The sequence below is a fragment of the Quercus robur genome, chromosome 6 (assembly GCF_932294415.1).
Source record: "Quercus robur chromosome 6, dhQueRobu3.1, whole genome shotgun sequence".
In the NCBI taxonomy this organism is placed as follows: Eukaryota; Viridiplantae; Streptophyta; class Magnoliopsida; order Fagales; family Fagaceae; genus Quercus; species Quercus robur.
The window spans coordinates 42,736,743-42,753,932 of NC_065539.1; the positions used below are offsets into that span (position 1 = coordinate 42,736,743).

The 17,190-nt window shown below is 39.6% G+C and overlaps 1 protein-coding gene across 1 annotated transcript; it reads right to left on the reverse strand.

Moving 5' to 3' along the window:
- Positions 1-9,255: 9,255 nt before the first annotated feature.
- LOC126690222 (uncharacterized) lies at positions 9,256-10,242 on the reverse strand. The gene is made up of 2 exons (XM_050385345.1): positions 10,195-10,242; positions 9,256-9,864 (listed from the first exon to the last, which is right to left on the reverse strand). The coding sequence occupies exons 1-2, from the start codon at positions 10,240-10,242 to the stop codon at positions 9,256-9,258; spliced, it is 657 nt and encodes a 218-aa protein (XP_050241302.1).
- Between the last annotated feature and the right edge of the window lie 6,948 nt (positions 10,243-17,190).

The window sequence follows — 17,190 nt, forward strand, 5'->3', positions numbered from 1 at the left end:
TGCCACAGGATGTCCCTTGAGTGATGCAATAAAGCCGTTGGTTCATGGTACAACAATGGAATATTGGGCTAGCAAGGTGGAGAGAGTTGGTTCCTAGTAGGCATCGTGAGGGGTATGCCATTTCAAATATGTGACTGTATTGGAGGAAGGTGATGAGCACCTTCGTTGATTATGTAAATAGTTGAGAGGTTGACCAAGTGGTGATAAGTCCCCCTTTGAGTGAGCCTTCTACCAATGCTCGGCTTATTTCGAATACAAGGGTAGCTTCGGTATGGGCTACAAGGCAGAAGTTGGGATTTGCTGAGTGGCGGGCTGACCTTAATGGCTGGGTGGTTCGTGGTGGTGACGTTCCCATAGAATGGAGTGAGAAAAACACCATTGTAAGAGCCCCCGAGTCTAATCCAGCCACTGGTGCAACCAAGAGATCTCATGGAAAATCACCTCCTTCTGAAGACAAGCCTAAAAAGGTGAGGCGTAAGAGAGCAAGTGCTGAGAAGCCCAAGACTGGAAGTCCTAAGCCTCCAGTTGTTGTCCCATTTGGTTCTGGTGCAGCTCCAGCCACTAAGTCCAGTGTTCCAATTGCTGCATCTGCTAGTGCATTTTCACTGTTGAAGCAATACAGAAGGAAGACTAGTGCTGGTAGAGTAAAGGTTCCCGAATCTTCATAAGAGGTATTCTAATAGATCCCTTATCTTCTTACATCCTTTCTATCTTTTTTCTTTTCTTCTTTGCCTTCATTTTTGGTGCTAACCATATGTTTTTATGGCTGCAATAGTCTGGTGATAGTGAAGAGACACAATCAGAGGAGTACGATTTTGAGGATACAACTGCTGACTTCGGTAAACTATTGTTCCTCGCTTCGGTTTCTTCTCGTGTTTCCTCTCCTGATATCCTTTATTCTCTAGGTCCAACTGATGAAGATATGGAGATGGCTGACTGCTATCACTGTTGGAGAAACTGATGCTGGAATGCCCAGCCAAGAACATGCTGGCAAGGATCCTAATGTCGCTGTCTCTGCTAGGGGAGTTGCTGCTAGGATGCCCAGCCAAAGGCATGTTGCTTCTTCGATTGTCCATGGTGTTCAATAGAGCAAGGAACCTCCAAGTTTGGTAATTTTGAATTATTTACATCGAGTGGAGTAAGTTTCCTGTTCAATAATGCCTGGCTGTATGAATGCTTTCTATTACTGCTAGAGATATAATCATGTTCCTTTTTGCAGAGTTGCGAAGTGAATCTTCTAATGCTGCTATCCAGAGAATGAGCCTTGAAGAATTCTTGGAGCAATTTGCTGAGGATGAAGAGAATGAGAAATTAGCGGCTAACTGCTACCCCCTTTCAAGTAATACTATCATGTTCCAGCGATCTGAGATTCTTGCAGAGGGTCAAGCACTACTGGAAGCAATTGTAAGGAAACATCCTCACTTCATGATTGGATGCAAGCTAGGTGCTTCATTGAAGAAATCTGGACTTCAGTTGCTTGTTGCAGTACTGTTGGATATGCAGCGTAAAAAGCTTGAGAGTACAAATTTGAAGAGAGCACTTGAGTGGAAGAATGCTCTTAAGGATTTTTTGTTCATGAAGTTTGGAGTACAATTCATCCTTGATAAGATTCGAACTACTGCTAAGGCTTGTATTGCTCGAGATAATGAGACTATGTTGAATGAGCTTGCAGTGAAGATAGCTGATCTTGAGAAAGAAATTGTAGCAATGACAGTTGAGCTTTCTCTTTTAGTGAGCCAAAAGGATGAAATGATGCAATCATCGTCAGCTAGAGGTGCTTCTTCCTCAGCGGAAACCTTTGGCGATGGCTTATTAGACTAGCTTTTTATTAGTAGCTTAGTTTTTTGAACAACCTGTCCTTAAGTTATGATGTAATGAAACATGTTATGTATTTTGGGTTTATTTAGCTATGTAGGCTGTTTTTGTACAGGTATATGAATTTGTTTTGTGAAAAATGCAGGTATATGAATATGTTTTGTGAAAAATGCTTTATATATCAGAGAATAGTGTGTTCAAGCTAAAGTATGGTCATGGAAATCATATACATAGTTTTGAAAATATTTATTGTGCTTATGACTGTTTTGGTTCAAAATACCCAGCTATTAAGGCTATAACTTTATTCATGGTTCAGAGTATGCATATTTATATATGGAAAGTAATATTAGAATATTTGTAAATATAAAAAATTCATATTTGAGGCAAAAGGCAATGCTTACTTCTTATTCACATAGTAGTAGTTTAGGATTATACAAGGAGAGTTACTTAGTACATACTTGAAATTTGAGTTAAGCATAGTACAACTTAAGCCATTTGCCATTAATAGGTTCCATGAGACTTTCACCTTCTGCTGTAGCTAGAGGATAATAACCGCTGTCACTGGCTTCCCTTATAAGATAGGGCCCCTCCCAACTTAGGGCAAACTTGGAGGGTGCTAACAGGTTCCTCCTGACATGATCTGCTGCCTTTAAAACCATTTGCCCCTTGACAAAAACCCTGGATTTCATGGCCTTGTTGTAAGCATTGGCCATCTGTTGCTGGTACTGCTGGGTATAGTTATAGGCAAGATTTCGTGTCTCCTCCAAGGTTTCAAGGTACATAATTTTGATTTCTGCACAAGTGGCAGCATCCATGTCTACTTCCTGTCTATGAACAACCCTTAGGGTGGGAACCAATAGCTCAACTGGAGATATAGCCTCGGTACCATATACAAGAGAGAATGGTGATAGTCCAGTGGCTATTTTACTTGAGCTTTGGTATGCCCACAGGGTTTCCAACAGGTGTTCTATCTAGCCACCCTTATATTCATGCACTATCTTGCTAAGAATTCTCAATAACACTTGATTGGTGACTTCCGCTTGACCATTGCCTTGTGGATAATAGGGAGTGGACTTGCGGTGCTTGATGTGGCGATGGTCAAGTAATTTTCAGACATCTTTTTTGACAAAAGGAGTGCCATTATCAATAACAATCTTATGAGGGATGCCAAATCTGCAGATTATATGCTCTTGGATAAAGTTTGCAACAGCTGGGCCTATAGCCTTCTTTAGGGGAATGGCTTCAACCCATTTTGTGAAGTATTCGATAGCTACTAGTATCCAGATGTCACCCTTGGATGCTGGATTGATTAGGCCTATTAGATCAAGCCCCCAAGTATGGAATGACCAAGGATTCATCATGTTTTGGAGGTTGGTGGGGTGAGTGTGTACGAGATTCCCATGGACTTGGCAAGTATGGCATGTCTTCACACATTTAACTGCGTCTTGTTTCATGGTGGACCAGAAATACCCAAGATTGAGCAGTTGCTGGAGAAGTCACTTTTTGCCTTGATGGTCACCACACTCTCCCGCATGTACCTCTTGCATGACTGATTATGCTTCGGGGGTCCCTAAACATCTCAAAGGCTCCCTATTGAACCCCTTCCAGAAAAGAATACTTCCTTCCACAAAATAACAAGTAGCCAATTTTTCAAGCGGTTGGCCTCCTTATGATTGTCGGGCAAGATGCCTTCTATGAGATACTCAAGGAAAGGTATACGCCAATCACTGGTGGTAACGACTGCACATGACTCCATCTTATCAAAAGCATATTGGTAGTTGGTACATTGTTCTTGGACAGTGGCAGCTTGTTTGCTCATTTTTGGCCAGTAATACCCTAACTGCTGAAGGCATCTGTAGAGATTGACAAAACCGCTGGAGCCACAGGATTTTTCATGAACTTCTTTTAATCGCTTAGTGGACTCATCAAGGCTTAAGCATCTAGCTAGAACTCCTCTAGGAAGTTTTTTTGTACAATTCCCCTGCCATCAGAGTGTAATCTTTGAGCACCTTCAAATGATCCTTTTCATCCGGTGATAATAGTGCTTCTTTAAGGGATGACCGCTAGTCTGTTTGTTCTAGCGATTGATCAAAGAACTCTTTGTGGTGGGCCTTTTTGTGGTGTTGGGTTGGGCTGCCTCCTGCTGTACTAGGCCCAAGTTTTATGGATGAGGGAGTTAGGACCGGTCCAATTGTAACCCACCTTGGTCTGGCTTGTGCACAAACTATGCTCCGTTTGTCAAAAAACCTTGGTCACGTGCCCATGACAAATGGAGCTGCTATGGGAGAGTTATGGTAGGCAAATGTAATAAAAATAACAAAAGAAATACATTCGCTACTTAGACAGAATAAATAAAGGGCAGCGATAAGAAGCACCCTGTACATGAAATAACATAAATAAGTGGGGAAGAAATAGTAATGAGTTGTTGAATTAAAGAGGGAAATGTCAGTATGTCGTGCTAAGTTATGTTACAAGACTGAAACCAAGAAGGTAACCATTTCCTCAATGCGAATAATCACCCCTAAAGGAAATTAGTTGCTTTGAGGGAACGGGCCTAAATGGCCTGTGCCCAGAAGAATCCTTTGCCTTTAACAGAGAGTAGGACCTTAAAGGGAGAAATGGGATTAACCTATTGATGCATGTCTGTCATTCTATGCTCTCTGTTTTTTGGTTATTTATAATTCTTCTTTTCTTTTCTTTTTTTTCTTTTACCCTGTTCGGAGGCCTTTTTCGGTTCCTTGGCCACGTGTGGTCCGTTGGAGGAATGACCTTACTAGACTCGGGTTCTTTATGGGGAGTTGCCTCCGGAACTCAACATTGGGCCACGTGGTCCAACGGCTACCGGTGTATTTTTAGGCCTACAAAATCATTAAAGCCAAAGTCTAAGAATCACGATTATGGTTGAATAAATATATAATATGTGTTTGATATAATAGCTTTGATTAGTAGTTGTAATAGTAGTTGAAATATAGTATTTATTCAGAAGTAAAGTAATCATGTACTTAATTATGTAAATTTAAAGATATGGAAGCAAAGTCACTTATATCTCTGATGGTTTGCAGCCCAGCTGTGTAGCATCAGTGAGCTAATGGGATTCCAGCAGAATGCCAGCGATAGAGGCTAGTTAAGTTTGCCCCTCTTATCATGTATTTAAATGAGTTTAAGCCTTGGTTAATAGTTGCAATAGTAGTTGGAATAAAATAATATGTATTTAAATGTGAAATAATCATATACTCAACGATGTTAATTTAAAGAGAAGGAAGCAAAGTTACTTATCTCTAATAGTTTGCAGCCTAGCTGTACAGTTTCTGTGAGTTGATAATATCCCAAGAGAGTGACTCCAGCGGTAGAGGAGCAGTTTTCCATGATAACTTCAAGATTGAAGGGGAAAATTTGGTCTAATTAGAAGGAGAGAGAGTATGCCCTGCTGTGTGTAGGGGCTGGTTAAGCTTGCTCCTCTTATCATGCACTTAAATGAGTTTCCCCTATGACAATACTCTTTTAGTTGTTGTGAAGTTATGAATAGTGTTGCCTTTCATGAGAAGGGCTTTTGTATGGATTATTCGTGCCTTCTAAGAGAATGACTTTATGTAAGAAGTAGTTGTGCCTTCTAAAAGAAGGGCTTTTGTAAGAAGTAGTTATGCCTTCTAAGAGAAGGGCTTTGATATGAGATCTTGGTGCCTTCTAGGAGAAGGGCTTTAGTAATAGAAGTTCATGCCTTCCATGAGAAGGGCTTTTAGTATGAGTGTTTGATATCTCTTAAGAAGTGTGGAGATGGTAAAAGACATAGATGTTTTATGGGATGCAGTATTTGTAATATGTATGATATATGGAAGTATGAGAGAAATAGAGGTTAAAGATAGTAAAAATATGAGATTATAACTGCTGGAGAAGTTGTAGAGATTGCTTTCCAAGAGGAAAGATTTTGTAAGAGAAGAGTATAAAGATGTGTTTATAAGTAGCAAAATAGTAGAATTTCAGAGTGAGAGAGTATGAGAGTGGAGCTTAGAAGAGTTATGGTGTGTTATATGTAATGATGTAGTAAGTGTGTATGAGATTGTGTAAGAGAAGTGAAGAAAGAGATGTTTAGAGATATGGGCAGCAAGATATATGTATTTTCAGAATATGGAGAGTGAGATAATGAGTATAAGAGAGTAATAGTATTGTAGTGTATTTAGCAATGCTGCTGGGATTTTCTGTTGGGATTGTATGAAGGCTTATGAATGGCATTTATGAGCTAAGGACTGAAGAGTTTAGTTCCTAATTTAGAAATTAAAAAACTCAAAAGCTTAGAACTTCATTAAGAGCTTCAGAAGATAATTAGAGGAAGAAAGAATAAGGAAGCTTATGAGAGAGTTGTTCTCCATTGGTGTCCCCTTTTGAAGTGTTGATCAAGGGTTCCATTTAGCTGAGTTTAAAGGGGTATTTTAGCAAAGAATATCAGCCAAAATTTGTCCCAAACAGCAATGAATTTTCAGAGAATCCATCTTAAGATTTGGCCAAAAATGGTATGCTTAGCTTTAAAGTATTCTTGCTGTTTCGGGTAAGAGCTGCTGGGGAAAGAGCAGTAGAAAAGGAAAGTATTTTAGCAAGAGAAAGGTAGTTTCTTTAGTTGGTTTTGGTTTTAGCCAAATGTGGAAAAATCAATAATGCTCAGGCTACTGGGTCAGCTGTCACAGCTGTTCTGAAAAGGCTGTTCTCGCTGTTAGGAAAAGTTGTGACAACTATCATGAAAAAACTGTCCCAACTGTCAGGAAAAGCTGTGATAGCTATCACAAGACAGTTGTCACAGCTTTCATAAGACAGCTATTTGCTTTGAGCAGAAGCCAATGAGATCAGATAGGTGATTTCAGACTGCTGGAGAGGTCATTTCATGGATTTGGCTGAAAAATGGTAAGATTTCTTTGAAGGGTATCTTGCTATTTTAGGTATAACAGTTGGTTGTTGGGATTTCAGTATTAAATGGCTGATGATATTACTTCCAGCCAGGTGTCAAATACTGAATACACTGCTGGGGTTCAGCTAAAAATGTTTTCTTTCCGAGTGTTTGTGTTTTTGGTCCAAGGTTCCATTACAACACATTTCTAGCAAGTAATAGAAGGATTTGTTAAAGGCTAAGGAAGCTTTAGAGATTTGGTCAAGGTCTCATTGTGTTGTGACATAATCTTGTTGAGCAAGAAGAGTATTTAATGCTCTGCTCTAACAGCTGGCAGAAACATATATGGTCTGATTGTGGCAGACAGCAGCTAGGTATTAGAGGTATCATGAATATTTTGTATATAGTTGGAGATTAAAGATAGCCAATCAGATTAGGCCATGTGTTTGAGTTGGATTTTAGCTGAAAGTAGTAATGAGATTTATGTAGAATAATATAATGAAGTTTCTAAATTTGTATAGTAACAGCTGGGGATTGAATGAACAGTTACCCAGCAGTTAGATGGCTGGAGATATTGAGTATTTGTCACATGATGAATATTAAGTTTTATAAAAGAGCAATGGGGAATTCTATCATTTTAAGTGCTACGTGATAAGAGATGCTTACCTTATGTTACCCGCTACACACGAACTCGTCAGAGTTTAGGGAGTTGGAGAAGACATGCCAAACAACATGTTTCTTTTATCAACTTTAAACCGCTGGAGCTTTACTAAACATACCTCTTGGCCCTCCAAACCATGACTCCCAAAGTTTCCCCAAAGAGACTTATGAGCTTGGGTCATAAGTCGAAGATGAGATGACGTACCTTGGGTTTTGTTGTTATTTTGTGTAAATATGGGCTCTTGTTGAAAAAGCCACTTGCCATGAGTGTAAGAGAGGTAATATGGACTGTGAGCTTTGATTCATTGCTTAAGCCCAATCCGTATGTTGATGTTGATGATGTCGTGGGGTTATGATCCCAATTGATGAAGAGGAAATGTGAACCATGAATCCGCTTCTTGAAGTAAAGATCTCGTGGGTCATGTGAACCCAATCCATATAGTTGAATGAGATATGAGCTTATTTTGGGTTTTAAATATATTTATCTAAAAAATCAAAAATATGTTGATGTAGCATGGGTTGCCAATGAAGTAATGCCACGTGGGCCGAAAAAATGGTCCTCAACATACCCTTTCTCAGTGCTTGCTTATATGTTGTGATTCTCTCCTAGAGGTTACTATTACTGTGATCCCCCCTTCGGCTGTGCATGGCAAGGGTCCTTTATATAATGCCTGTCGTGACTGGCTTTTACAATTTAGCCTTTAACTATTTTTTTCTAGTCTGGGTGTCCTTGCCGACCACCACTAATTTGTCAGTTGTCCAGCCACCACCACTTACCTATGATGGCTGTGCCACTCCCTATCACTAGACAAAGAAGACTATTTTGTTTATTTGTTTGCCGTGGCATTCCTACCTGCTATGGTATGGGTGCTCTCTCTCTCCCTATCCCTCATGGCATGCATCTAGTGGTTCTAACTCATCTTTACTTCTTTTGGGAGGTATGTCATCCCAGCAGAACATTTCCCCTAAAAGAGCCCGAGCAGGAACCCCAAAAATAGGTTTTCCCCTCTCCCCAACACCAGGCCATGCCTTCTCTTACCTCTGACCTCTGACCCACCACTTCCTGTATTGGTTGGGTACAGGCTAGTGATGTCTAGATCTTGTGCTTGCTCCACTTCTGTGTATGTCCAAAACCTGCCCACAACTCATGCGTTTGTCGTGGTCTGGAGGCTCATCTGCACATTCTACCGCCCCTCTTTGACTTCTTATGGCGTCAGTTATTTTTTTATTTTTCATTCTTTATGGCCTGCTCCCTTTAGGGGCTGGGCTTTACTTGATTGTGGGCTCTTCTTTCTTTAGCCTGTTCTTTTACTCCTTTCTATAGTCTTGCTACCATTTCCTACCGTACCACTCTGTCATTCTTGCTGTGATATTATTTGACCCAAGCCTGCTGGGCCTGCTACTTATTCTTCTCTCAATGACTCAATATGATCTTTGGGCTTTTTATTACATAGCTTACGGGCTCTTGTGTCCCATTTATTTTCTTCTTGGGCATCCTTGGCCTAATTGCTTTCCTTGGGCATCCTCAGCCTTTTTTTCTAATCCTACGTTCTCATGGGTTTTTACTAACTCCTTTGGGCTTCCCTGGCCTAATTACCTTATCCTTCATCCTTGGGGCTCATGAGCTTTTCCATTAGCCCCTTACTTTCTTTACTTACATTACTTCGAGCTTGTTGTGGCCCATTCTCACTTTTCTACATCACATACTGCCCATGGGTTTGCTACTTCTATCTCTCTAGGCTCCTTTAGGCACGTTTGCTTCCTCAAGGCCCATTTGTTTATTTTATAGGCCTATGATCCATTATTCCTGTCACTTGGGCCTAATGGTTTTTTATCCACTTACTAACTCTTTTCTGCCCATTTTGTTGGGCTTCTTCCTTCTACTGGGCCTTCCAAAATGAGCATCAACACTCTTCTTTCAGCATTTGTACGACTAGAATAGGCCTTTTCACAATAGTGACATCTGTAGTTGCACCTTCAAAGCTGACTTTTGATCCTAAGGTGGCTAGAGCATCGGTGAAACAATTGTCGAACCTTAGAGAGTGTTCAATATTGAACTCTTCAAAGGAGCCCTCCAACCTTTGGGCCATAGCTCTGTATGGAGCTAAGGATGGTTCCTTAAGTGCAAAATCTCCTCTAGCTTGGCAAACAACCAAATTTGAGTCTCCAATTACTTGAAGATGTTTGATACCCATTTCATGAGCCACCGTTAGGCCCGTAAGATATGCTTCATATTCAACCATATTGTTGGTGCATGGAAAATCAAGCTTGGATGACATAGTCACTGTTTCTTTGGTATTCTTGGACATGACTATTCTAGCTCCTCCTTCAGAAGTGGTAGAGGATTCATCAAAACGTAAAGTCCAAACAGCTCTAACTTTTTCCATCAGTGCAATTTCTGGTAGCTCGCTAGGTACATTATCAGTAATGTTCCAACTGTTTTCACCAGGAAAGTTTGACAGCAAATCAATGATGGCTTGACCCTTTACAGTTGTTAAGGTGAACGCGATGATCTCAAATTCAGATAATTACAAAAGCCATTGTGCTAGCCTTCCGGAAAGAACCAGACGCCTCAAGAGTGAGTGGATCAGATGAGATTCTATTAAGAGTTGTACTGTGTGAACTGCCAGATAATGATGCAGTTGCTGGGCAGCATATATTAGAGCAAGATAAGCCCTTTCAGCCCTTGGATAGTGGGTTTTAGCATCCTTTAACTTTTTGCTAATATAATAAATTGGTCGCTCAATCCCTTCTTAATCATCTTGGGCTATAAGTGCCCCAATTGCTTCATCATTGGTAGCTAAATACAGCTTAAGTGGTTTTCCTGGTATGGGTGCACATACGGTTGGCAATCTGGTCATTGCTGCAACTGGAGGAATGTATGCTGGCATTTGGAAGTCTAGCGGAAAGGTCTTCCTTTTTTCAGTAGTGGTGTAAAGATAGCTGTGAGAGCAGCGAGACTTAGAATGAACTACCAGATGTATGAGATTCTACCAAGGAAACTTTTGAGCTATGTGAGGGTGGTAGGTGGCTTCATAGTAGCAATGGCTTGCACTTTGTTAGGATCAACATCTATGCCTCTTTGGTGGACAAAAAACCCTAATAATTTTCCAGCTCTAACTCCAAAGGCACACTTAAGTGGATTCATGCGAAGCTTGTAGAGCCGACACCTTTTAAAGACTTTTCGTAGGATAGCAAGATGATCTCCTCTTATCTTTGACTTCACAACAATGTCGTCCACATAGTCTTCAATTTCTTTATGCATCATATCATGAAAGATTGTGGTCATAGCCCTTTGATATGTGGCTCTGGAATTTTTGAGACCGAAGGGCATGATGGTGTAGTAAAAGTTGCAAATTGGAGTTCGAAAGGCTATTTTGGCTGCATCTTTGGATGACATTCTGATCTGATTATAACCGCTAAAACCATCCATGAATGAAGACATAGCATGTCCAGTAGTTGAGTTAATATCCATGTTCAGAAGTGGAAACTCATCTTTGGGGCATGCTTTATTAAGATTCCAGAAGTCGACACAACATCATATTTGTCCGTTCTTTTTCTTGACCGGTACAATGTTGGAAAGCCACTTTGGGTGCATGATGGGCTTAATGAACCCAGCCATGAGGAGTTTCTGGACTTCTTGAATAATTTGAGCTTCAACATCAGGATGGAAGGTTCGCATGGGCTGTACTACTTTCTTTTCCCCTAGTTCCATGTTAAGAGCATGTGTTACTAGGTTGGGATCCAAACCGGGCATCTCATGGTACTCCCAAGCAAAGACATCAGTGTACTCCTTTAATAGAGAAATGAGTTGAGCTTTTTCCAGCGGTGGCAAAGTTGCATTAACTGAAGTTGGTTGCTAGACACTAGGATCATCACTAAGATTAATGGTTTCTAGCTCTACATTAGGTGAAAAATTGGTCACTGTTGAAGGCTCTTCAAATAGTTCTGCCAGACTGCTAGGCAGATTTTTTTTTCTATCACTGGGTCTTGAGTATAGCAACATGTTGGGGTAGTGCTTGCTTCATTCAGTCTAAGACCTTTCTGCTTGAGACAGCTAGGCCTTGCGTACCATCATAAACGATACCCCAAATGACCATTTGGTAGCTGGTCTTACACACGTCGTGGTTGTGAGACACTGCTGGAGGTTTCCCCACGTTCTCTTTTCTTTCTCTTTTGATCAAGGAGAGACCTCATGTCTATTTCTGGATCATTCTTAATGTCTTGCCAGCTGGGTAATGGGATCCTAACATGCCTTGAAGTAGAATCTTTCCCACTTGGGGTGAGCTCATCATAGAAAGTAGCCTCAAAGTAGTGTGCCTTGAATAGATCAAATGGTGTAGGATTAGCAAGGATGTGTATGGGCTTACCATTAAATCTTCCCTTGACACATTGGTGGTAAGTAGATGGCACAAGCTTGTGTTTGTGGAACCAGGGCCTCCCAAGTAGAGCATGATAAGGGACGGGTGAGTTGATTACATGAAATTTGGTGAGAGCAACAACGGGCCCCACTTTGAGAACTAGTTGTATACTTCCAATAGTTAACTCATGAATTCTAGTAAAACTAGAAACTCCAATAGGAGTCCTAGCTATTTTACTGAGTGGGATTCCAACTGCTTTAAGTGTGCTAGTTGGGATAAGATTGAGTGATGCACCCGTGTCGACTAGTGCCCTTCTTATATGAACATCATTAATCTAAGCAGAAACATATAATGGTCTACTATAATCAGGGTATTGTACCTCCATATCCTCGTTGGTGAAAGTAATGGCATTAGTAGTCTCTAGGAAAGCTTGGCTAGCAAGAGCTTCAACTGTGAGGCAGTGGATTCCTGAGTTGGCAGCAATGGATGCAAGAGCCTTGATCACTGTTCTACTTGACTCTTCCTTTAGCCCCAATTGATTGAACAAAGTCTGAAATGTAGGGCTTCTTTGAAGAGCAGAGATAGCTGCTGGGGGCATACTTGTACTGCTGGCCATTTCATCCTCATCAGCCCTATTATGAAAGAGTACAGCTACTGTGACTTTCCCTCTGTGATGATGAGGTAATGGGTTCCATGACTCATATATTGATGATACCAACAATAAAAAGGCTTTCGTGTGTCTTCCGGAGTAGGTTCTAGACTAGGCTTGAAGGGCTTAAGTACTCCATCACCCATCCATTTGTCAATGATATCATTCATTTCTTCATCGGTGCATGGTATGGGAGGATACTCTTCTAGTTCTTCCTCCTCTCTTTTTCGCTTCACTCCCACCATTGGTTCACTACTAGAGATTGTGAGAGCTTGAGGAACACTTTTCTTTTCTGACTTGGGTTTTTCAGTGGTGGAAGGTCTGACTGATACTGTTGTCTTACAAGCTTTCTAGAGCAGCTAGGCAAACTGAATAATATCAAGGTTCTCCAAATGGGCCCAGTACTCATAAGACATGTTATCAATGCAAATTTCAACAAGCTCTTGTTCTTTGAATTGCCCATAACAATCAAGAGCAGCATCTCTGAATCACTGAATGAAGTCAAGGAGTCCTTCGAAGGACTTAGTTTATTGTTGTGAAGAGTGAGGATAATAACTTTTTCCTCCCCATGAAAGTATTTTGAGCAGAAACTTTCAACCATATCATCCCATGTGGCAATGGAACCTAGCTGGAGAGTGGAATACCATGTGTATGCTGTATGCACGTTCGGTAAAGGATTTTAAGAACTCCCTTAGACAAAGATCTCCATTTCCAGCAAAAGGACCTATAGAATCTAGAAACTTGTTGATGTGCTCAATTGCATTCCCTTTCCTCCCATCATAAAGAGTGAAGGTGGGAGTCTCATATTTCTCCAAGTATGGCTTGCTTAGTAACTCAGCTAGATATGGTGGCCTACGAAAAAAGTACCTTGGTTCCCTTAGCTGGCTAATCCTTTCCCTTTCTAACAAAGCAGTGAGATTAGATAATGTAACAAACTGAGGAAGAGAGGCATTTTTCTCACTAGATTGAGGGTTTCCAGTGGCTGATCCTCTCTCCTGCTGTGGTCTAGGATTTGGTCCTTCATGTAGTGGCTGGAGAACTGGTTCTTGAGCCTCTCTCAAGACTCTCATAGATTCAGCAAGTTCGAACTGAGCTTGTTGCATTCCTTGTAACATCTCCAAGAGGAAAGAGAATCGATGGTTGGAACCCTCCTAATTAACTTCATGTTGGTTAGCTTGTTCTTCTTGTGTAGCTGGGCTGTAATGGCTTTGTGCTACTGGAGGGTTGCTGTTTTGAGTCCCTTCTTGTTGGCTATTTCGTAACCTAAGAGGCATGGTGAACTCTTGGCTTCAGTAGGCTCCCCAGTGAAGTCGCCAAAATGTCGAGGGAGGAAAATTCTTCCTTTCGACAAATGAGATTTATGTTGGGTTGAGGCCTAGACCAAAACTTGACAATGTGCTTGAAGCACGGCCTAAATGCTATCGGTGAAGATTTGAAGAATTCGCCTTATTTTATGCCTTGGGCTTAGGATGGGACTAACAAGGGTTATGGGATGGCCCAAAAAACATTTCCTACAACAGACACATCATCACAATAAAAGGCATACTGCAATAAAGAAATAGCCCAGCAGTAAAATAATTCAGCAGTAAATATTCCAGCGGTAAAATATTCCAGCCGTTAATTATTTCACAGATTAAGGAAAGTATCTGCATCTTCAAAATCATCATCCATTGGTTCTAATGAAGAAGAGTCCTCTAATACAATAACATGAAGGAAGAACTCTATAGTAATAATTATATCATAACCTTCAATAGTAAATGAATATCAAACACCATGGCCTCCATTATAACAAATAATGAGGAAACTTAGTGTGAGATGTAGGGAGAGAAAGAGATTCCAACTAGCGCAGCAAGATCATTTTGATGCCAGGGTATGCTTGTGAATATAGTATATGTAATGAGTGGTGAGGGTTAGTTTTGGGTAGTATGAGTAGTGAGTGAGAGAGTGTTTAGTAAAGCTATTGGGGCTTGCTACTGGGGATGGATAAGAACTTATAAGTGGAGGTATGAGGGGTATTTGTGAGCTAGGGGCTGAAGAGCTTAGTTTCTAAATTTGAAACTAAGAACTCAGAGGCTCAGAACCTCATTAAGAGCTTAAAGAAAATTAGAGAGATGAAAATAGAGAAGTTTATCTGAGAGTTCTTTTCTATTAGTGTGTATTGAAGTGTTAGTGGAGAGTTCCATTTATAGTTGAGTTTAAGGGGGTAATAAGCAAATAATCTCTGCTAAATCAGCCTCAATCTTCAGAAAATCCTTGGAGAATCGTTCCTAGGATTTGGCCAAAAGTGTTAAGTTCAGCTTTAGAGTGTTCTTTGTTGTTTTGGGTAATGGCAACTGGAGTTCTGACTTAGCATTAAATGCTGATTTTCCTCAGCTAATGGGATTAGAACATGTATTAGGCTAATGATCTTGGTTTTACTGCTGCTAGAATCAGAGCTCCCTAGGGCAGATTGTATCACCCCAAAGCCAGGTGTTAATCTTGGAGCCCTTTGCTGGGAACTCTGCTAGAGATCCCCTTGGTGCCCTCCAAACACATTTCTCTAAGTTTCTCTATTTGGGTTCATGTGCTTGGTCCATGAACCAGAAAATACACATTTTTGGCATAATTGTGAATTGTTTTCAAGTCATTCTAGAAGCTTTCATGGTTTGGTTATGGCTGCCCTTCGTCCTTGATTGAATGGGTTAGAGAAGAAAGGAAAGATGCCTGGCTAAAGCTTCCCAACTTTATGTCATGTCATCTCAGCTTTGTATCACATGAGAAATTATGAAAATCAGCTTGACAAGGAAGGGTTTAACCCCTGTTGTACACGTGTCCTCTTTTGATCTGATTTGACAAGCTGGAATTGATGGTAATGGGCCCTAGCTGTCAGCTTGGTTGTGCTAAAACTTGACTAGTGGTTAGTCTAACCACTTTAGTTACTCAAGTGAGGTTCAGTTGATGAGATGAGCACATGGGCTAGGCTGTTTCGGTTGGGCCTTGTTGTTGGGCTTCCTTGGGCTTGTTCATCCCTACAAAATGAATAGTTTTGCCATGGGTGATATACATGAGCTTTTGTAGTTAGTTGATTATGGAAAAAATAAGCATAGTTCTCATAAATTTTGTAAATGAAGTATTTTTGAGTAATTTATATTTCCCATGAGTTAGGGACTTTAGTATATGAAAATATGTTTTTTGCCAAGAAATAGTTTTGGGCTTTGAGCATAATATAATTGTTTTTTCCAAAATAAAATTTGGGCTTTGTAAATAGGTGCCAAAATAATATGTAAATAGGTGCCAAAATAATATTTGGGCTTTTGTAAATATTTGCCAAAATAATATTTGGGCTGTGTAAATAGTTGCCAAAGTAGTATTTGGGCTTTTTGAGATTTTGTAAAAATATTACTGTGTAGCAATGGGCTTTAGGGTGCCATGTAGCAATGGGTTTTTAGAGGTGCCGTGTAGCAACGGGTTTTGTAAGAGGGTTTTGTTAGGCTTTTTGGGTTTTGCTCACAAGGTAAATGAGTTTGGGCCTTTTTGTGGAGATAGTATAATTTTGTGGCCCAATTTTGGTTGTACTGTGATAAGTATTTTTGTGAAAACCAAAGTGGGATATAATAGGTAATATTTGTGAAATGGCCCAAGATAATTTATGGGACTTATATAGGAAATATTTGTGGGAGCCCAAGTTGGGTAATAATATGAAGAATATTTGGGTAATATGTGAAAAGTATGTATGAAATATTTATGTAAGCCCAAAATAGTTTATGTACTTGTATGGGTATTTTTTAGTGAGTGGGCTAATGGAATTAGGACCCAAAAATTTGTACCTCAACAATCTCTATTGCAGATTTTTTAAAATCCTAACAATTTGTACTTAAATGAATAATTTAAATTTTATTACGTTATCAATATTTAAACAAATATTGACTAACACTATTTTGTATCTATAAATACATTTATTATAAAGTTCTTAAAATTCTATCAATTCATATTTTAATTAATAGTTCAAATTTCGTCACATTACCAACATTAAAATAAACACTGACTGTCATTAGTTTTGTATATATTTTTAAAAAATTATGACATGAAAAAATTAGAATCATTCATACTTAAAAAAATTTCCCTCAAAATGTTGATTCTTTTTTCTTTAGATTAAGGGTTTTAAATGAAGTTATTGCATATTTTAATTATTTAAATGGGAAAATGTGAGAGATTGCACCCCCAACCCACCAACGTTCCTTAGTTGGGCCAAACTAGCATGAATGTGTGGAATCATGTCACTATGGTGGCCAATGATCATGTCACATCATCCATACAAATAACATGGCATTCATCAATTGCATGTTAGAACTTAAAAGTAAATGTGACATGTGATCTTGCTTGAAATTGAAAATTAACATGTGATTTTGTGTGCATAGTGAAAAATCCTAATTCTAGCATAATAATTATTTTATTTGGATCAAAGTTTAAATCATGACGATGGTGTGTGCCAAGTGATAAGAATCAAGTAACAGCACGTGTTTGACTTAAATTTCATAGCATCCTAAGATCTAGCAAGGTTATATGTATGAACATGTAAAGAACATCATATGAGCACGTGAAGAACATTAAAAAACATTCAAGTAATGTGTTGATGGACATTATTGCAATTCGTAGAAGTCTTTTTTTTTTTTTTTTAATATGATTGAGAAAATCAAGGAATAAAACTGCAAAGAATTTCCTTGTAAAATCAATAGGCTTCTAAAGGTGTTGACTGATTCAACAATTGAAGGCTGAAATCCCTAATCTCAAAAGGACATTTGTTGAATAATATCATATTCTTCATTCACTTGTTATTTTTGTTAGAGATC